This window comes from Harpia harpyja, chromosome 11 (genome assembly GCF_026419915.1).
Source record: "Harpia harpyja isolate bHarHar1 chromosome 11, bHarHar1 primary haplotype, whole genome shotgun sequence".
In the NCBI taxonomy this organism is placed as follows: Eukaryota; Metazoa; Chordata; class Aves; order Accipitriformes; family Accipitridae; genus Harpia; species Harpia harpyja.
In genome coordinates, this window is record NC_068950.1 from 21,933,256 (window position 1) to 21,947,768 (window position 14,513).

Here is a 14,513-nt window from a genome sequence, read left to right on the forward strand (position 1 = left end):
TTAATTGATTCAAAGATTTCATTTAGTCTTTTGTTCCTGGAAAAACTGATTTTTAAAAAATGTTCAAAATCATGTAACAGGGATGGGTCCTTTTGATGATATTTTCATACAAGTAGAACACATTAGTTGTACATTCACTGCTTTTATATCTTTGATCAATACAGGCTCTTTATGCGTGTCTGGTATTGGTGATACTGAAATGAATATATTCTCTGTGACTCAGACACTCCTGTTGTTGGAGAGTGAATTTACTTTCAGTTGTTGTACTTCAAGGTACAAAGTACTTTCCAGAATCTGAGTCAAGCCTAACATGTGCTTAAATAATTAGCACCAGAAAATAATTTCCCTTGTTTATACGTGCATCTTTGATCAGCGGCCTTGAAGCTAGGACGTAGTATCATTCCTAAAGTGGGTGAATGAAAGTAATACAGCAAATAATGAAATCACAATGTTCTTCCGTATTATTTCCATGTATGGGAATCCTGGCATATGGCCATGTATCCCTGTTATTCCAGATACTGGTTTATGAGGTCTGGTGATAGTGCGTATGCGTTACACTAGGCAGTGTGTGTTCCTAGCAAAGACAACACTGAGCACAGAACTCCTAAGTAGACCAAAGACAACAGTTGGATAAAAGTAGGTAGCAAAATCACAGTAGAAGAATAAGATTTGTTGGTCACCATGGTAGAGAGCAGCTGTAGCACATCAATGCTGTAGTTGTCACAGTTTCTGTGGGCATTATGGCAAAGAAGTTTTAAGGAGGGATCTGAAGTAGGGTAATAAAGTCTGTTAAGACCCTAACCTGTTAGCCTGTTTTAAATGAATAGGATTATTTCTAGTGATGTGAAGAGGTGTTAGATCAAATTTTCCAACATTGTATCTGCCAATGGAATTTTATAATCAAAATTGCTGTAGATTTTTACAGAATTAAGCATATTGAATTATACACAAGTGTTCTAGGCATGACATGTTTTAATGTGATTAATTCTGTGTTAACTTTTGAATAATTCTGCTAGTTGGCACAGCATGATTTTTTTTTTCCCCATGTTCTCTTAGCCTGGTTTTCAGAGATGCCAATAATCATAATTACCAGTGAAATAGAAATAAGTAGTCGTTTTACGTGTGTCTGTGATTATTAACGTCAGCAGTATAGTATCTTTAAAAAACCCCCAGGATTTGCACTGAAAAGTGCATGAGATATTTCTTGATTATCTTCTGATGAGATCAATGCAAAGGTAGTGTTTCAAGTATATTGTATATGCACACTAAAAATGTGATAAACTAAATCACCTGATAGAAGGTTTCATAACATGAATAATTTTTTGCGCATTTGTTTCAACTTCCACGTATGTCTCCGAGATGAGTGCATGCTTACGGCTTGTTTATTGCATATGCAGAGCTATCATTTATAGTGTGATGAGGGAGTTCCCTTGCGTTAGGACAAAGTTGTCAGCTTTGAGTAGATACTTGTATGCAGCATTGCTTCTATTTGCCATGCAATAGATGCAGCATTTCTTGATGCTGAATCAGTATTTGAAAGCATGACAGACTTCAGTTGAGAGATAAAGTGAAGTCTAGTATTTACCTAATTGGAATAATGGCTTACTAACAATTAGGTGCTCATTTTCAGTATGCCAGGTGACTTGAAGAAATAGAAAAAGTTACAGTGTCATTTGGGTTGAGTAATGTAAGAGCTAGTATCACTTTGCCTAATGTTTCATCAGCACTTTGGATTAGTATTTATTCTTAAATACAGAGTAGTAATTATTGAAGGTGATCCCTTTCATGTTTCATACAATTTAGAGGAGATAATGGATATTTGTATTTCTTGCCACCTAAATTATAGTAGTGATCTTGCAACAGAAATAGGTCTTTTATAGGCCTGCTGATCCTTTGTTGTTAGAATTAAGTTAATCATGACTCTCCAGCAAGAAACTGGTTAAATATGGCAGCCCCGCTACCTTGACTTTGCATGCTTTCACTCGTATTTGTATTTATTAATATATATTCTTACAAAATCTTACTTGACCAAAAACTTTCTGGTTAAGTTTATAAATGGATATGCCCACTTAATCGTAGCAATTTTTAACATCCCACGTACAGTTAAAAACAAGGAAATTATTATATAAAGCTTTATTTAAAGATAGAGGGAGAGTGATTAAAACAGATCTGTTATGTTAAAATGATGCTTTCCTTGGCAGTATAAGAATGGAAGAAATGTTTTTTTCTAAAAGCTTTTAAGTCTTTACTATCTTTGTTATGGAGTGGGTGGTACTTCACTTGATTTCAAGATTTCTTATAATATCACGGCATGCTCTTTTAGTGCAATACACTAGCTGTCCATAATGCTTTAAGTTTGGGTGTTTTTTGTTTTTTTTTTAAATTCTGTTATAGTTATAAGAATGTGGAGTTACAGTACCCACATTTTTTTCTTCCTGCTGAAATCCACCCTCCCGCCCCCCATTTGATACATGCTTGTGGAGGGCTCTGGAACTGTAGATATAAACAGTGATTTATGTACAGGCAGAGAGACTAATCTTTGGGGAAAATATTTTGTGTGTCAAGAAGTGGATTGCTCCCTTAAAAAAAGGTGGGGACTACATGACAATCAGATCTATATCAGCTGTCCAGATGCAACCAGTATTGATGTGGAAGGACTAGTGTGCAGCTAGAGTTCTTGTCTTGAAAATGAAACCTTAAATTGATCCAGGCTTTGCTACGTGTATCAAAAAATATTGTCAAAACCTGAAAATTTAAAAAAACCAAACCAAATCCCCAAAACCAAACAGGAAAGAAAAAAAAAAGAAAAAAGAAAAAGATTTACGAAAAGCCTAGAAGGATTGTCATCCTTACTCTCTTGGACATGTTCACATCAGCAGTAGGCTTTTTGGTAATACAGATCTAAAGCTAATGAGATTATCCATATTGGCGTCTTTAATACTGGGTCATTACAATTTTTGCCTTGAACTACAAAGATAGCCTTAATATTTCAACATTATGCAGAGCCAGGGGTGCACATGTAGAGGAAAGAGCCTCCATAGACGTGAAATCAACTTTACCCCAAGAAGAAGGGAGGACAAAGATGTTTTTTTCAAAGTAGTTCTTTTCTATTAGGTTGTACATGATACAGTACTAAGGCATTGCCCTAGTGCCTTAGACAGGTAGCTATTAAAGATATAGTATCCCTTTGTTGATTGATTGCTTTTGTGGTCTTCAGATTTTATAAATTGTCATTACTAAAATATATATGATGACTTTATGTTTTGTTTGTTTCTTTTTTTTTCTTTTGTTCAGGTTTACCAAAAATGCAAGTAATTCGAAACTACAATGGAATACCACAGCCAGCCACACAAGATGGTCCACCATTGCACATCCAGATTGGGGACACTATAGAACTAATTAGAGGAGATGCACATAGCTTATTTTGGCAGGTATTGTATCCTTGAGCAAATGGCTATATTCTATTAGTCCCAAATATTAAATTCTTATTGCTATATTGCTCTTGTAACTTTTTTCCTTTTTGAACAATGAAAGAATATCTTCGTGTTTGACCCCAAATAAATGTCTAATACTACTATTTTTACTTTTAAATTACCACTAGTTCCTGTATTGTGTAAAGCTTCAGTCTTGCAGCCTTAGAGTAAAAGTCCCGTTGAATAAATCTGCAAGAACATGGCACTGGTAGCAATCCTTCTAGTGAAATTGTAAGAGTTAAGGAGAGTGTTTGGCACATAAACAGCAAAGTCCTGTGAATTTTCAATCACCGCTTTTCTAACATAGCAGAACTGAAAGCTATATTGGCAAAACCCAGTTACGAATATTAGATTTATAGGGGGAGAAATAGCTCTGCAAAACAGAATCACCTAAACTTCTTGATGACCTCTCAAGTCAGTTAAGGACAGTTTTTTATGTACATGGGAAAAATATATTCTATTGATGGTAAAATTTAGTATCGCATGATTCACATCGCTACTACTGTTACTGAAATTTCTTTTTAACTGATAACTACAAAAAGATTCAAAATGCTGTTTTGCATTCACTTTAAAGATAAATGCATTAAAGCATGTCTCATTTTTCTTGATTGCTTGCTTAATTGTTCGTACTAGAATCCTGCATACTACTGATGGTACTGGATAAATGGAAATAAACTGGAAATAGGGCTAAATAGAAGAACTTTCAGGATATTAATAGAACAACAACTGGGAAGCATCTGTCGTCGTCTTGAATTGTTGTTCCTGTGTTTGTCTTCATGATTTTCTTTTTCCTTTGAGGCTATAATAAGTTAACGAATATAATTATAAAACTTCTTGGTCTGTTACATTAGTCAGGTCTTTTTTTTTTTTTTTTTTTTTTTTGTACTGGCTTCAGTTAGGATTTAATCTTCTCCAAACTCACCAGCACTGAATCAGTGACCTCTGTTTCTATGCCACTGCATCATCCTGAACAACATTTAACCAGCGGAAGTCATAAACAATAGAATTGCTTTATCTATTAAAAAATATGTAGATAACTGTACCCCCCCTGCCAAAAAAAACCCCAAAACCCACAAACCCAACAAACAAACACCACCACCGCCCCCGTTATTTAGCAGACCATAGATACTTCACATCACTGAAAATAAATTTTTTCAAACATTGGTTGGCAGATCTTTGTCTATATAGTTGTATACGTAGGGCTTGGTTCTGCAAGGTCTTGAGTTCTGATCCAGAGAAGCCTTTAAGCATGCTCTTGATTTGGGACTGGCTAGAAGGGTAATTATCTGACTAACACAATTAGTACAGGCCAGAATTACTGGCACCTTGTGGGACTGATTGTATTGCCACGTTCGTACACATTTGTCTTAGATGTTATTTGTACCTGTCATGCTAAAGAATTTAGCTAGAATCTCACTGTGTTTAACTAGCAGAAACCGGAAAGTGTGTGAGGCTTTTTCCCCAGAAGCCTTAGTAATAGATTTGAATTTTAATGGAAATTGTCATCTCCATTAGCATCATTCAGGAAATTTTTTTTCCTCACAAGCTGTTTTGTCACAGACTGCTTAGTACAGATTTTCATAAGTCTTGTAATGACATCTACATTTTAAAATGTATATTAAGAAAGAAACCCTGCAAAGTGCAATTTGTATTAAAATCTGTAAGTTTTATTCAAGAGGTGTGTTAGAGTAATTTACAGCTGACCTGCAAGACTAATATTAGAATGGATTTTTAAGTTGACCGTTGCTCAGTTTAGAAATTCAAGTGTAATGGGTAAATATGTGTGGTTTAAGTATAACCTTTTCATTCTTTACGGTACATCGAATAAACACCACAAGTTACTAAGCAATGCTTAAACTATAGCTTAAGTGTGATCAAATGTGTTTTGGTAGATGTTAAAATTTTTCTAAGTTAATGTTTGAATGATCGTATAGCAATTGTTGTGGTAAGTTCTGTGGTAATTCAAGACCATATACACATATGAATCTACCTGTTACGCAGTCTGGAAAACAGGAGAAGTATGGTTTTTTTTCTTTATGAAACACCAAATACTTGTCTGAGAAGCAAACTGAGGAATCACAGAGACAATAAGATGGCCGAGGTGACCATTTCTGAATTCCATGAATTTGCTTTCTGCCTCTTCAGTTATCATCCAAAAACCTAAGCCTTCTTCAAAGAGAATGTGTAATATTAGAAGGGGTTGATACTGTCACAAGTTATTTTACTCTCCTCAGTAAACACCTGGCTGCATAAAAAGAGAAGGGTGGTCTTACGCTGATGCTCATGCATCCCCTTGTGCATGACTACTTTTCTTTGCTCAGTCAAGGTGCAATAAGACTAAAAGACCCATGCTGCGTGCCTAGCTGGTGCTTGGCTAACATCACTTGCAGAACAAAATAAGAAAAGGAAGAGGGGCTGGGGAGGAGAGAGAGGAGAAAACTTGGTTTTCTAAATGGAAATGTCAGACCCCTTAACCAGAGCACTAATAGTTGTTTCAGCTGTAGTAGTGCAGCTTTGAAGTAGTCAGATTTTTATTATAGATGTGAATATTTCTCTCCTGAGTTTGGTTTGAGTAAATTGGTACCTGCTAAACCTGAGAGTAGGCTTTCAGGGGTGCCGCAATGCCTACCATAAGATACAACGTAATTCTAGTTTCACAGTTTTGTATTGCAATTACCTGTCATCCTCAGGCAATCATGTTTCTCAGGTATGTCGAAAGAATACAGGTATTTCCTGGATTGATTCTTTCCTATTTGAAAATCAGCTTTTCTTTGATGCATATTAAACCCATCTCAAGTAATAGCTATTACAGATGTACTTTCTAAAGCTTCAGGAGTTAGTGGTCCTACTGTAAACAGCCTAAAGGCATTAAGTATATTATAAATATACTTGTGATATAAAATTGAAACATTGGTAAGGCAGCACTGTAAAAGTGCCTTTTTTTTTTTGGTTTGTAATTTGGTTTGTAATTTTTCATCTGTCTCATTCCTCTCTTCACCACACTTTGCAGTAAACAAAACGAAAATGGGTGAAGGACATAATAATTTATGAATTTTAGCTATACTGGAGTTCTAGTTCTGTGCATGTCCAATGAAGTTAATGGGCATCGCATAGCTAAGTAGCAGGCAGCAGTCTGGAAATTTAGAGCACATGTGTCAGATGGCTTCAGAAAGTCTCCCTCATTAAAACAGGTACAGGAGTCGTGAATCAGCCTCTAGTCTTGCTGAGACTGTCATTGAAAGAAATGGACTGAAGGGCTTCATTGGCCCTTATATAGATGAATATGTGTATGCACATACACACACACATACATATAATATATATTTTAATATATAATATAGTAATTTAGAAATACAATGTAATAGTATATACATAATACACATTTTAAAACTAGTTCTGTCCAGTCCTTTGCTTCTGCTTTTATAATGACCATAAGCCATTATAGGGCAGTGTTCAAGGGAAATGCTTACTCATCAAACAATAAGCAATTAGCAAGCAGGAAACATAAAGTAGAAAGAAATGATGAGTAGAAGTGAAGTATGGTGGCGTAATAATTTTGCTGCTGTTAATGAGTTTATGGATAGATGTTAAATTTTGAAATAATCTGACAACAGGTCTTGGTTTTGTGTATGAATGACACCAAGGCTTGATGAATTTAGCTAGGATTTCTAAACTAAACAAAGTAACCTAGTCTCGTAAGGACATTATCAAATTATTTGTACAAGCTCATTATTGACAGAGCATTTTAAAGTGAGCTGTGTCCTTCAGCAATGTGTAATAAATCAAACCCTGTTCTGTTTAAGGATTTGCATTTATTTAACTAACAAAGTCATCTGCAGTTATCTCATGTGAAGCTTGTCTTCAGAAAACAAAGCCTTTCTTGGGTTGTCTCAGTGCTTGTTACATTCATGGTATTGCTCAAAATGCAAAAGCAAAGTGTTGTACTGGTCACAGTACTTGGGGATATTTTGTGTGATGAGAGAGTCTGTCCATGTGACTTCTCTACTGCTGCTTTTGCTTTGGTCTTGATGTACTGTCCATAGAATGCATGCTTCACTTGTAGCCTCCCCTAGCCCAGTGAAGTGACACATCTGTGTCCCACAGCTGCACAGAACAGCATCTTCCAACAAGTGGTGACATCTAAGGAAGTTGTTGCTTGGGCAGAGAGTATTTCTTAATGCTGTACCTATCATATAAGTCTGTCTACTGATGATGTAGTTTCTCACCATTTCAATGAATGTTCAGTGTCCTCCAGATGATTAGTTTTTTGCTGCAAGTTCCATTGACTTGTTACCTACAGAATACTTAAAGCGAAAATGCACATATGTGTTGCAGTACAGCCTATGGATTGCAGTTCAGTTTCCTTATTCTGAATGTGTATACCTTATAATATCTGCATTGTGATAATGATTTAACTAGTAAGGACCACCGCTAATCTCCACCAATCCTTGCTGCTCTGCTGAGTTTTTAAGCTGCGATTCGTATGACTGTGTACTTACTGCTAGCAGTATCTAAGCTAGGTAATGTAATGCTGGCTCTACATCATATTGTCCCATGGTCTGGTCTTTCTGTACATCCTACAGTTTCTTCAGTGGCTGTAATGTGGCTTTTTTGTTGTTGGTGGTGTTTTGGGTTTTTTTTTACTTTTACTTGAGGTCAAAGAACAGCTCAGTTTGGTATAATTCAGTGCAGATTGAAGCATTTAAATGTCTGCAAATCAAAGCTAGCTTTTGTTCTAGATTTCAGGGTATGCAAACACATTTCTGGAAAAACAGTGAGTATGCTATAAGTATCCAGACTGTATTTCTGACTTGCAGGAGGAGTGCTATAAACATTATGAAATGCTGTTGAACATTTGAAATTATGTCCCTTTTTGCACTTTCAGAAGGTAACATGGGGTCTGTCCCTCAGCTCATCAAATTTTGATCCTTGGCTGCTTTCTAGTTGTTGTGGACATATGTTGCATGATGTGTCATCTTGTTCAGCTTCTTTCACTTTATATAAATGTTTCTCATGAATAGCAACGGTGTGTGGGCACATACAAAACTAATGTTCAGTTGCGCTCCTTCAAATGCTTTTTCTCGTTAATATTTTTTATTCAGTGGCTGGTCGTGTTGACTGTGATATCACTTGCTCTTCAGATAAGACTAGTATTGTAAATAAGTATCCCTTAGATGGGAGACTGTGTCAGAACTCTGCTTGTAAGTTAAGTCTACTTCAGAGGGATTCAAGTTTCGGGAGTAAACAGAACATACGGATGCAAAGGGTAACCTGTATTCAGGCAGATAGTGGCAAAGAGGGCAAGGAAGCTTTGCTGAACACAGGTTCAGTTCTATAAGATTGTCACTTGTTTACACATAATTCTTTTTTTAATATGATTGCTCTTCAGTATATTATAGCTTAAATACTGCTTGACTGCTTTTCTCTCTTCTCTGCCTCCTCTGCACTTCTCTGTATATTTGGTAAAGATGGTAGTTACTGGGGTTACTATCTGTGTGTGATAAATTGAATAATGATCTCCCTAGGGAAATGATGTACTCTTTTATTGTGCTTAGGGTATCACAATCAAAGAATGTTTTCATTTTTTCATAAAACCTTGTTAATTTTTGCTTTTACATTCAGCTCCACCCTGTTTGAAATTGCTGAATTCTGTTTTGTGTGGTGGTATTAGGGTACAATTACACATTTAGTGTTAGAGAAACAAAATGAACTAAAACCCCAAAGAAATTTTGTCTGAAGCATTTTTTCTCCTTCTGATTTTTTATGTTGCAGGTATGCCATCAAAAATAAAAAATAAATGTAATTTTCAAGATTATAGTGCTTGTAAAGTACTCATTCTTACTCTCATTGCCAAATGCTGATAGTGTATTATGTTTACAGTCAGTATATTAAATTTAATGGAGGTTAGGCATTTATGTACTTTTAAAAATCTGCTAAATGAAAATATTTGTTTGCCAAAATACACATTTTGATGCCTTCATTTTATGTATCTCTGTTTAGAAATTTTAGCTATGTGCTCTGTTCTGCTCTGAAAAATGTGGTCAGCATGGTCACAGCTGAATGTTTACTAGGACTAGAAAGGTGTTTTTATTTTGCTGTTGTCTTGCTGGGGAGGCGTTCTTCAGGAGAGCTTGATGATGAATTGTGAGCTGCTGAGGCATGGCTCTGTGATGATCAGGTCACTGTTGGCCCTTAGAAGCCCAGAGTAAATTGGTGGTCCTGCAACTTGGGGCAGCAGTTCTGTTGCTTAAAAGGCTCAGTTTAGGCCATGCTGGATGCATTTCTGCAGCTGGTCTCCCAGTTGTGTGGGCGCATCTACAACATGTGAATGTATCACAGACAGAGGGTTAATCTTTAATTCTGTTAGTACTCTCATGCCCACCCAATTTCCAATGATTTGAATCACTTATGGAAGCCTTTAACTATAGAACTTTGTGTCTGAATTGACTGATGGATTATTAGCTGTAAGTTCCCATTAGCTTTAAGTTCCCAGCGTGATTTCTCAGGTGCTGCAACTTCCGCTGCATGGTGGTGTAGTCATTTTGGGGATCTGTAATGTTGTGGTGTGGCAGCTCTTGCTAGAGTGATGCCAAATGAGGAGGAAGTAACTTGAAAGGAGATAATTAACGTAATGAAGATACAAGACACTGGCAGACATTGACAGAATTGGGAATCACAACCCAGGCTCTGGGCCCCCTTCTTGCATCTCATCTCTCAGAGCTCTCAGGTGTATCAGCTGTAATTATTGCTTATATAAATTAAAAACCAAACCAAAACAACAAAACCCACACAACTGTTGAGTAACACAATTTATTACAACAGCATTTTATTTTAAAGACTCTTTGATATACTCTCATTGTCCTAAATCCCTATGCATGTATTATTATTTACTATTAATCCCCATTATGTCTCAAAAATGGAAAATATTGGGTTTTTTTCTAGGGCAGAAATCTAACAACAGGAGAGCTTGGATTCTTCCCAAGTGATGCAGTAAAGCCCAGCCCATGTGTAAGTACAATTGTTTAATTCTGTTTGTCATCTTGCAGAAAAACTGCCTAGTTCATACCACTGCTTTATTAATCTTACCTTTCGAAAATCATATTGTTTCTAGTTCCTTTGTGGTTTTGTGGTATGTTCAGTATTGCATAAAATATAGCATTATAATGCTCTCAGTTATCAGATGTAGATAGGACATCTCAAGAAAAATGTTTGAGAAGCAGATTTAACTTTTGGGAATATTAATAAATTGAACTGTCTAAAGAGTTTCCACAGTATAGAACAAACATGTTTTATGTGAAAGTGCACTTCCTTCCCCAGCATTAAGGTGAGAATGCTGTGGTTCTAATCTATTCCCCAGTCACTTTGGGTTAGAAAGAGGGATTACACCATAAGTAGTGAATTTAAAAATGCGTAAAACTAATATAAAATTTCAAATTCAGACTGCTCAATAAATTTTCTCCTCTCTGTAGGTTCTTACCTGCCTTTATTTCACACAAGGATGTTCTCAATTTAGAAAAGTTCAGGATAGCAATAAGAAAAATTATTTTATAATATGCACTCAAGAGTTTTGTATACAGATGTGATGATGCATTAATATACTGTACGCTTGCTCCTTCATTCTCTGCCCTCTGTAACATTGTGCATCAGATTACTATATGTCCCTTTGAGATTAATTGATATAAACCCATAAAACCAGTGACGAATCGTATCAAAGCTTTAAGACAGCTTTAACTTCTTTTAACTGGATTCACGACAGTTTGACTTATTAATAGAATTGCTTTCATTACAGCAATCAAGATATGCCACTTAAATGGTTTGTAAGTAGGTGGAATCAGATGTTAGTGGCTGCATTTTGATATGCTTTTAAGGCTTATATTGTGCCTAGTTTCTAAAACAAATACACATGTGATTCTAAAGTGTATAAATACATTCGTATACCTTGAGACATCTCTAGTACCCTGTATTTTCAGAATTTTGTTTGAAGAGGGATGTACAGAGTATTTGTAGGTACAAGGTATGTTAGATTGGGTGAGAGAACAGATCTGGCATCAAGACGAAAACGTTATGTGAACTTAGCTTTCTTCCACTATTGTAAGGGACAACAAAAAATGTTTTTACAAATATGTTAACAGTAGAAAGAATCCCAAGGAGAATATCTATCCCTTAATGGATACAGAAGGGAACGTAGCAACCAGAGATGAGGAAAAGGCTGAGGTACTTAATGCCTTCTTTGCCTCAGTCTTTAATAGGGAGACCAGTTATCCTCAGGGTACTCTGCCCCCTGAGCTGGAAGGCAGGGATGAAGAGCAGAATATACCCCCCTTAATCCAGGAGGAAATAGTTAGTGACCTCCTATGCCATCTGGACACTCACAAATCTATGGGACCAGATGGGATCCATCCAAGAGTACTGAGGGAACTGGCGGAGGTCCTTGCCAAGCCACTCTCCATCATCTATCAGCGATCCTGGTCAACAGGGGAGGTCCCAGAGGACTGGAGGCTTGCCAGTGTGACTCCCATTTATAAGAAGGGTTGGAGGGAGGATCCGGGGAACTACAGGCCTGTCAGCCTGACCTCGGTACCGGGGAAGATTATGGAACAGTTTGTCTTGAGAGCACTCACGTGGCAAGTCCAGGACAAGCAGGGGATCAGGCCCAGTCAGCATGGGTTTACGAAAGGCAGGTCCTGCTTGACCAACCTGATCTCCTTCTATGACCAGGTGACCTGCCTAGTGGATGAGGGAAAGGCTGTCGATGTTGTCTACCTGGACTTCAGCAAGGCCTTTGACACTGTCTCTCATGGCATACTCCTTGAGAAGCTGGCATCTCATGGCTTGAATAAGTGTACTCTTCACTGGGTGGAAAACTGGCTGGATGGCCGAGCCCAGAGGGTTGTGGTGAATGGGGTGAAATCCAGTTGGCGGCGGGTCACAAGTGGCGTTCTTCAGGGCTCAGTATTGGGCCCTGTTCTGTTTAATATCTTTATCAATGATTTGGATGAGGGGATTGAGTGCACCCTCAGCAAGTTTGCAGACGACACCAAGTTGGGAGGCAGGGTCGATCTGCTTGAGGGTAGGGAAGCTCTACAAAGAGATCTGGACGGGCTGGATCGATGGGCTGAGGCCAATCGTATGAAGTTCAACAAGGCCAAGTGCCGGGTCCTGCACTTGGGTCACAGCAACGCCATGCAGCGCTACAGGCTTGGGGAAGAGTGGCTGGAAAGCTGCCTGGCAGAGAAAGACCTGGGGGTGCTGGTTGACAGCCGGCTGAATATGAGCCAGCAGTGTGCCCAGGTGGCCAAGAAGGCCATCGGCATCCTGGCCTGTATCAGAAATAGTGTGGCCAGCAGGAGCAGGGAGGTGATTGTTCCCCTGTACTCGGCACCTCCAGTACTGTGTTCAGTTTTGGGCCCCTCACTACAGGAAAGACATTGAGTTGGTGGAGCGTGTCCAGAGAAGGGCAACCAAGTTGGTGAGGGGCCTGGAGCACAAGTCTTATGAGGAGCGGCTGAGGGAGCTGGGGCTGTTTAGTCTGGAGAAGAGGAGGCTGAGGGGAGACCTTGTGGCTCTCTACGACTACCTGAAGGGGGGTTGTAGTGAGGTGGGTGTTGGTCTCTTCTGTCAGGTGGCTGGAGATAGGACGAGAGGAAATGGCCTCAAGTTGCAGCAGGGGAGGTTTAGGTTGGATATTAGGAAAAATTTCTTTACTGAGAGGCTTGTCAGACATTGGAATAGGCTGCCCAGGGAGGTGGTTGAGTCACCATCCCTGGAGGTATTCAAAAAGTGCGTAGACAAGGTACACCAGGACATGGTTTGGTGGGCATGGATGATGGTTGGACTTGATGATCTTGAAGGTCTTTTCCAACCTAAATGATTCTATGATTCTGTGATTCCCTCGACCCCTTGGTTATTGTAAAAGTTGTGGATTTCCTGTGCCGTGGTGTCACTGTCCTGAACGCAGGCAGTACCTGCTGTGTATTGGCATTAGGTTCTTGGTTGGAGCCACCTAGTCAGTCATCGTATAGTATCTTTGACAGCAACTGTAGCAATATTTTAGGACCCACCACTATACTTTAAAGCAGAGGAAGTGGGATATCCAAAGTTAGGAAAAATGCTACTCGGGTGTTGTGAAGATTGCTTTCTAGTGATAAAGGTTTCTGCTAAATTTAAAATATACTATTTAGAGGAGTATTGAAAATAATACAGTTTTACAGAATGAATAAATATTATTCATGAAATGTCACCAACTGGTGTCATGATCAGAACAAAAAGATAAATTGATGCTTCACCACTGTTAACTTGGAAGGATGAAATATAAACATCTTATTATGATAAGTGATGCAGTTAAAGATACTGAAACATCAGTCATGTTTTAAACATGCTGTAACTTTTAGTGTTATTATTAAGTCTAACAGTCTTTACAGCCAGCTGATATAAAAATGCCCAGAAACAGCATAAAATACATATATCAAAAGACTTTAGGAATGAATATTGAATGAAAAACTGCTGAGCTCCAGAATACCTATATTCCAGACTTTTCACAGATGTACCTATAAACAATTTTTCCCTCTTTGCAATAAGTAGTGTATGTCAGCAGACATTTTCTGCACCATATGAGTAATATCTGGTTCTTCTTAGCTTTCCTCCAGTTTTCTCATTCCTATAGAGGCACTGGATACATACCACAGTATGAGCCAAGAGCTACTGGAATAACATTTTATTTTACTCTGTTTCATGACAATGAACAACACTTGTTCTATATACCTGTGCATTCAAAATTAATGAAAAGGATTACTCATCTATTGTTTAACTTCTCTGGAGGATGGACTTAAACCATCTTTGAATTTTTATATCCTTTCCAACATTGTAGGACTACTTGACAAATTACAGATTTTTTTTTTTTTAAACTGTTCTTTCTTCTCCTGCTGCTGATAGAATGCATGTTATTTAATTAGCCCTATGGGGGTAGTACAAATCATTAAATGTGCAATTCTTCTGTAGATAAAATTTATTGTTGAAATATCTCACAGCATGTGAAGACTA

The 14,513-nt window shown here is 37.8% G+C and overlaps 1 protein-coding gene across 7 annotated transcripts in view; it reads left to right on the plus strand.

Moving 5' to 3' along the window:
- Positions 1–14,513, plus strand: part of VAV3 (vav guanine nucleotide exchange factor 3) — a 183,258-nt gene that overhangs the window by 142,353 nt on the left and 26,392 nt on the right. For all 7 annotated transcript variants that reach the window (XM_052800935.1, XM_052800929.1, XM_052800932.1 and 4 more), the window contains 2 exons: positions 3,295–3,431; positions 10,416–10,481. In XM_052800935.1, coding sequence (XP_052656895.1) covers positions 3,295–3,431; positions 10,416–10,481 — 203 coding nt within the window. The remainder of the gene's footprint in view (positions 1–3,294; positions 3,432–10,415; positions 10,482–14,513) is intronic.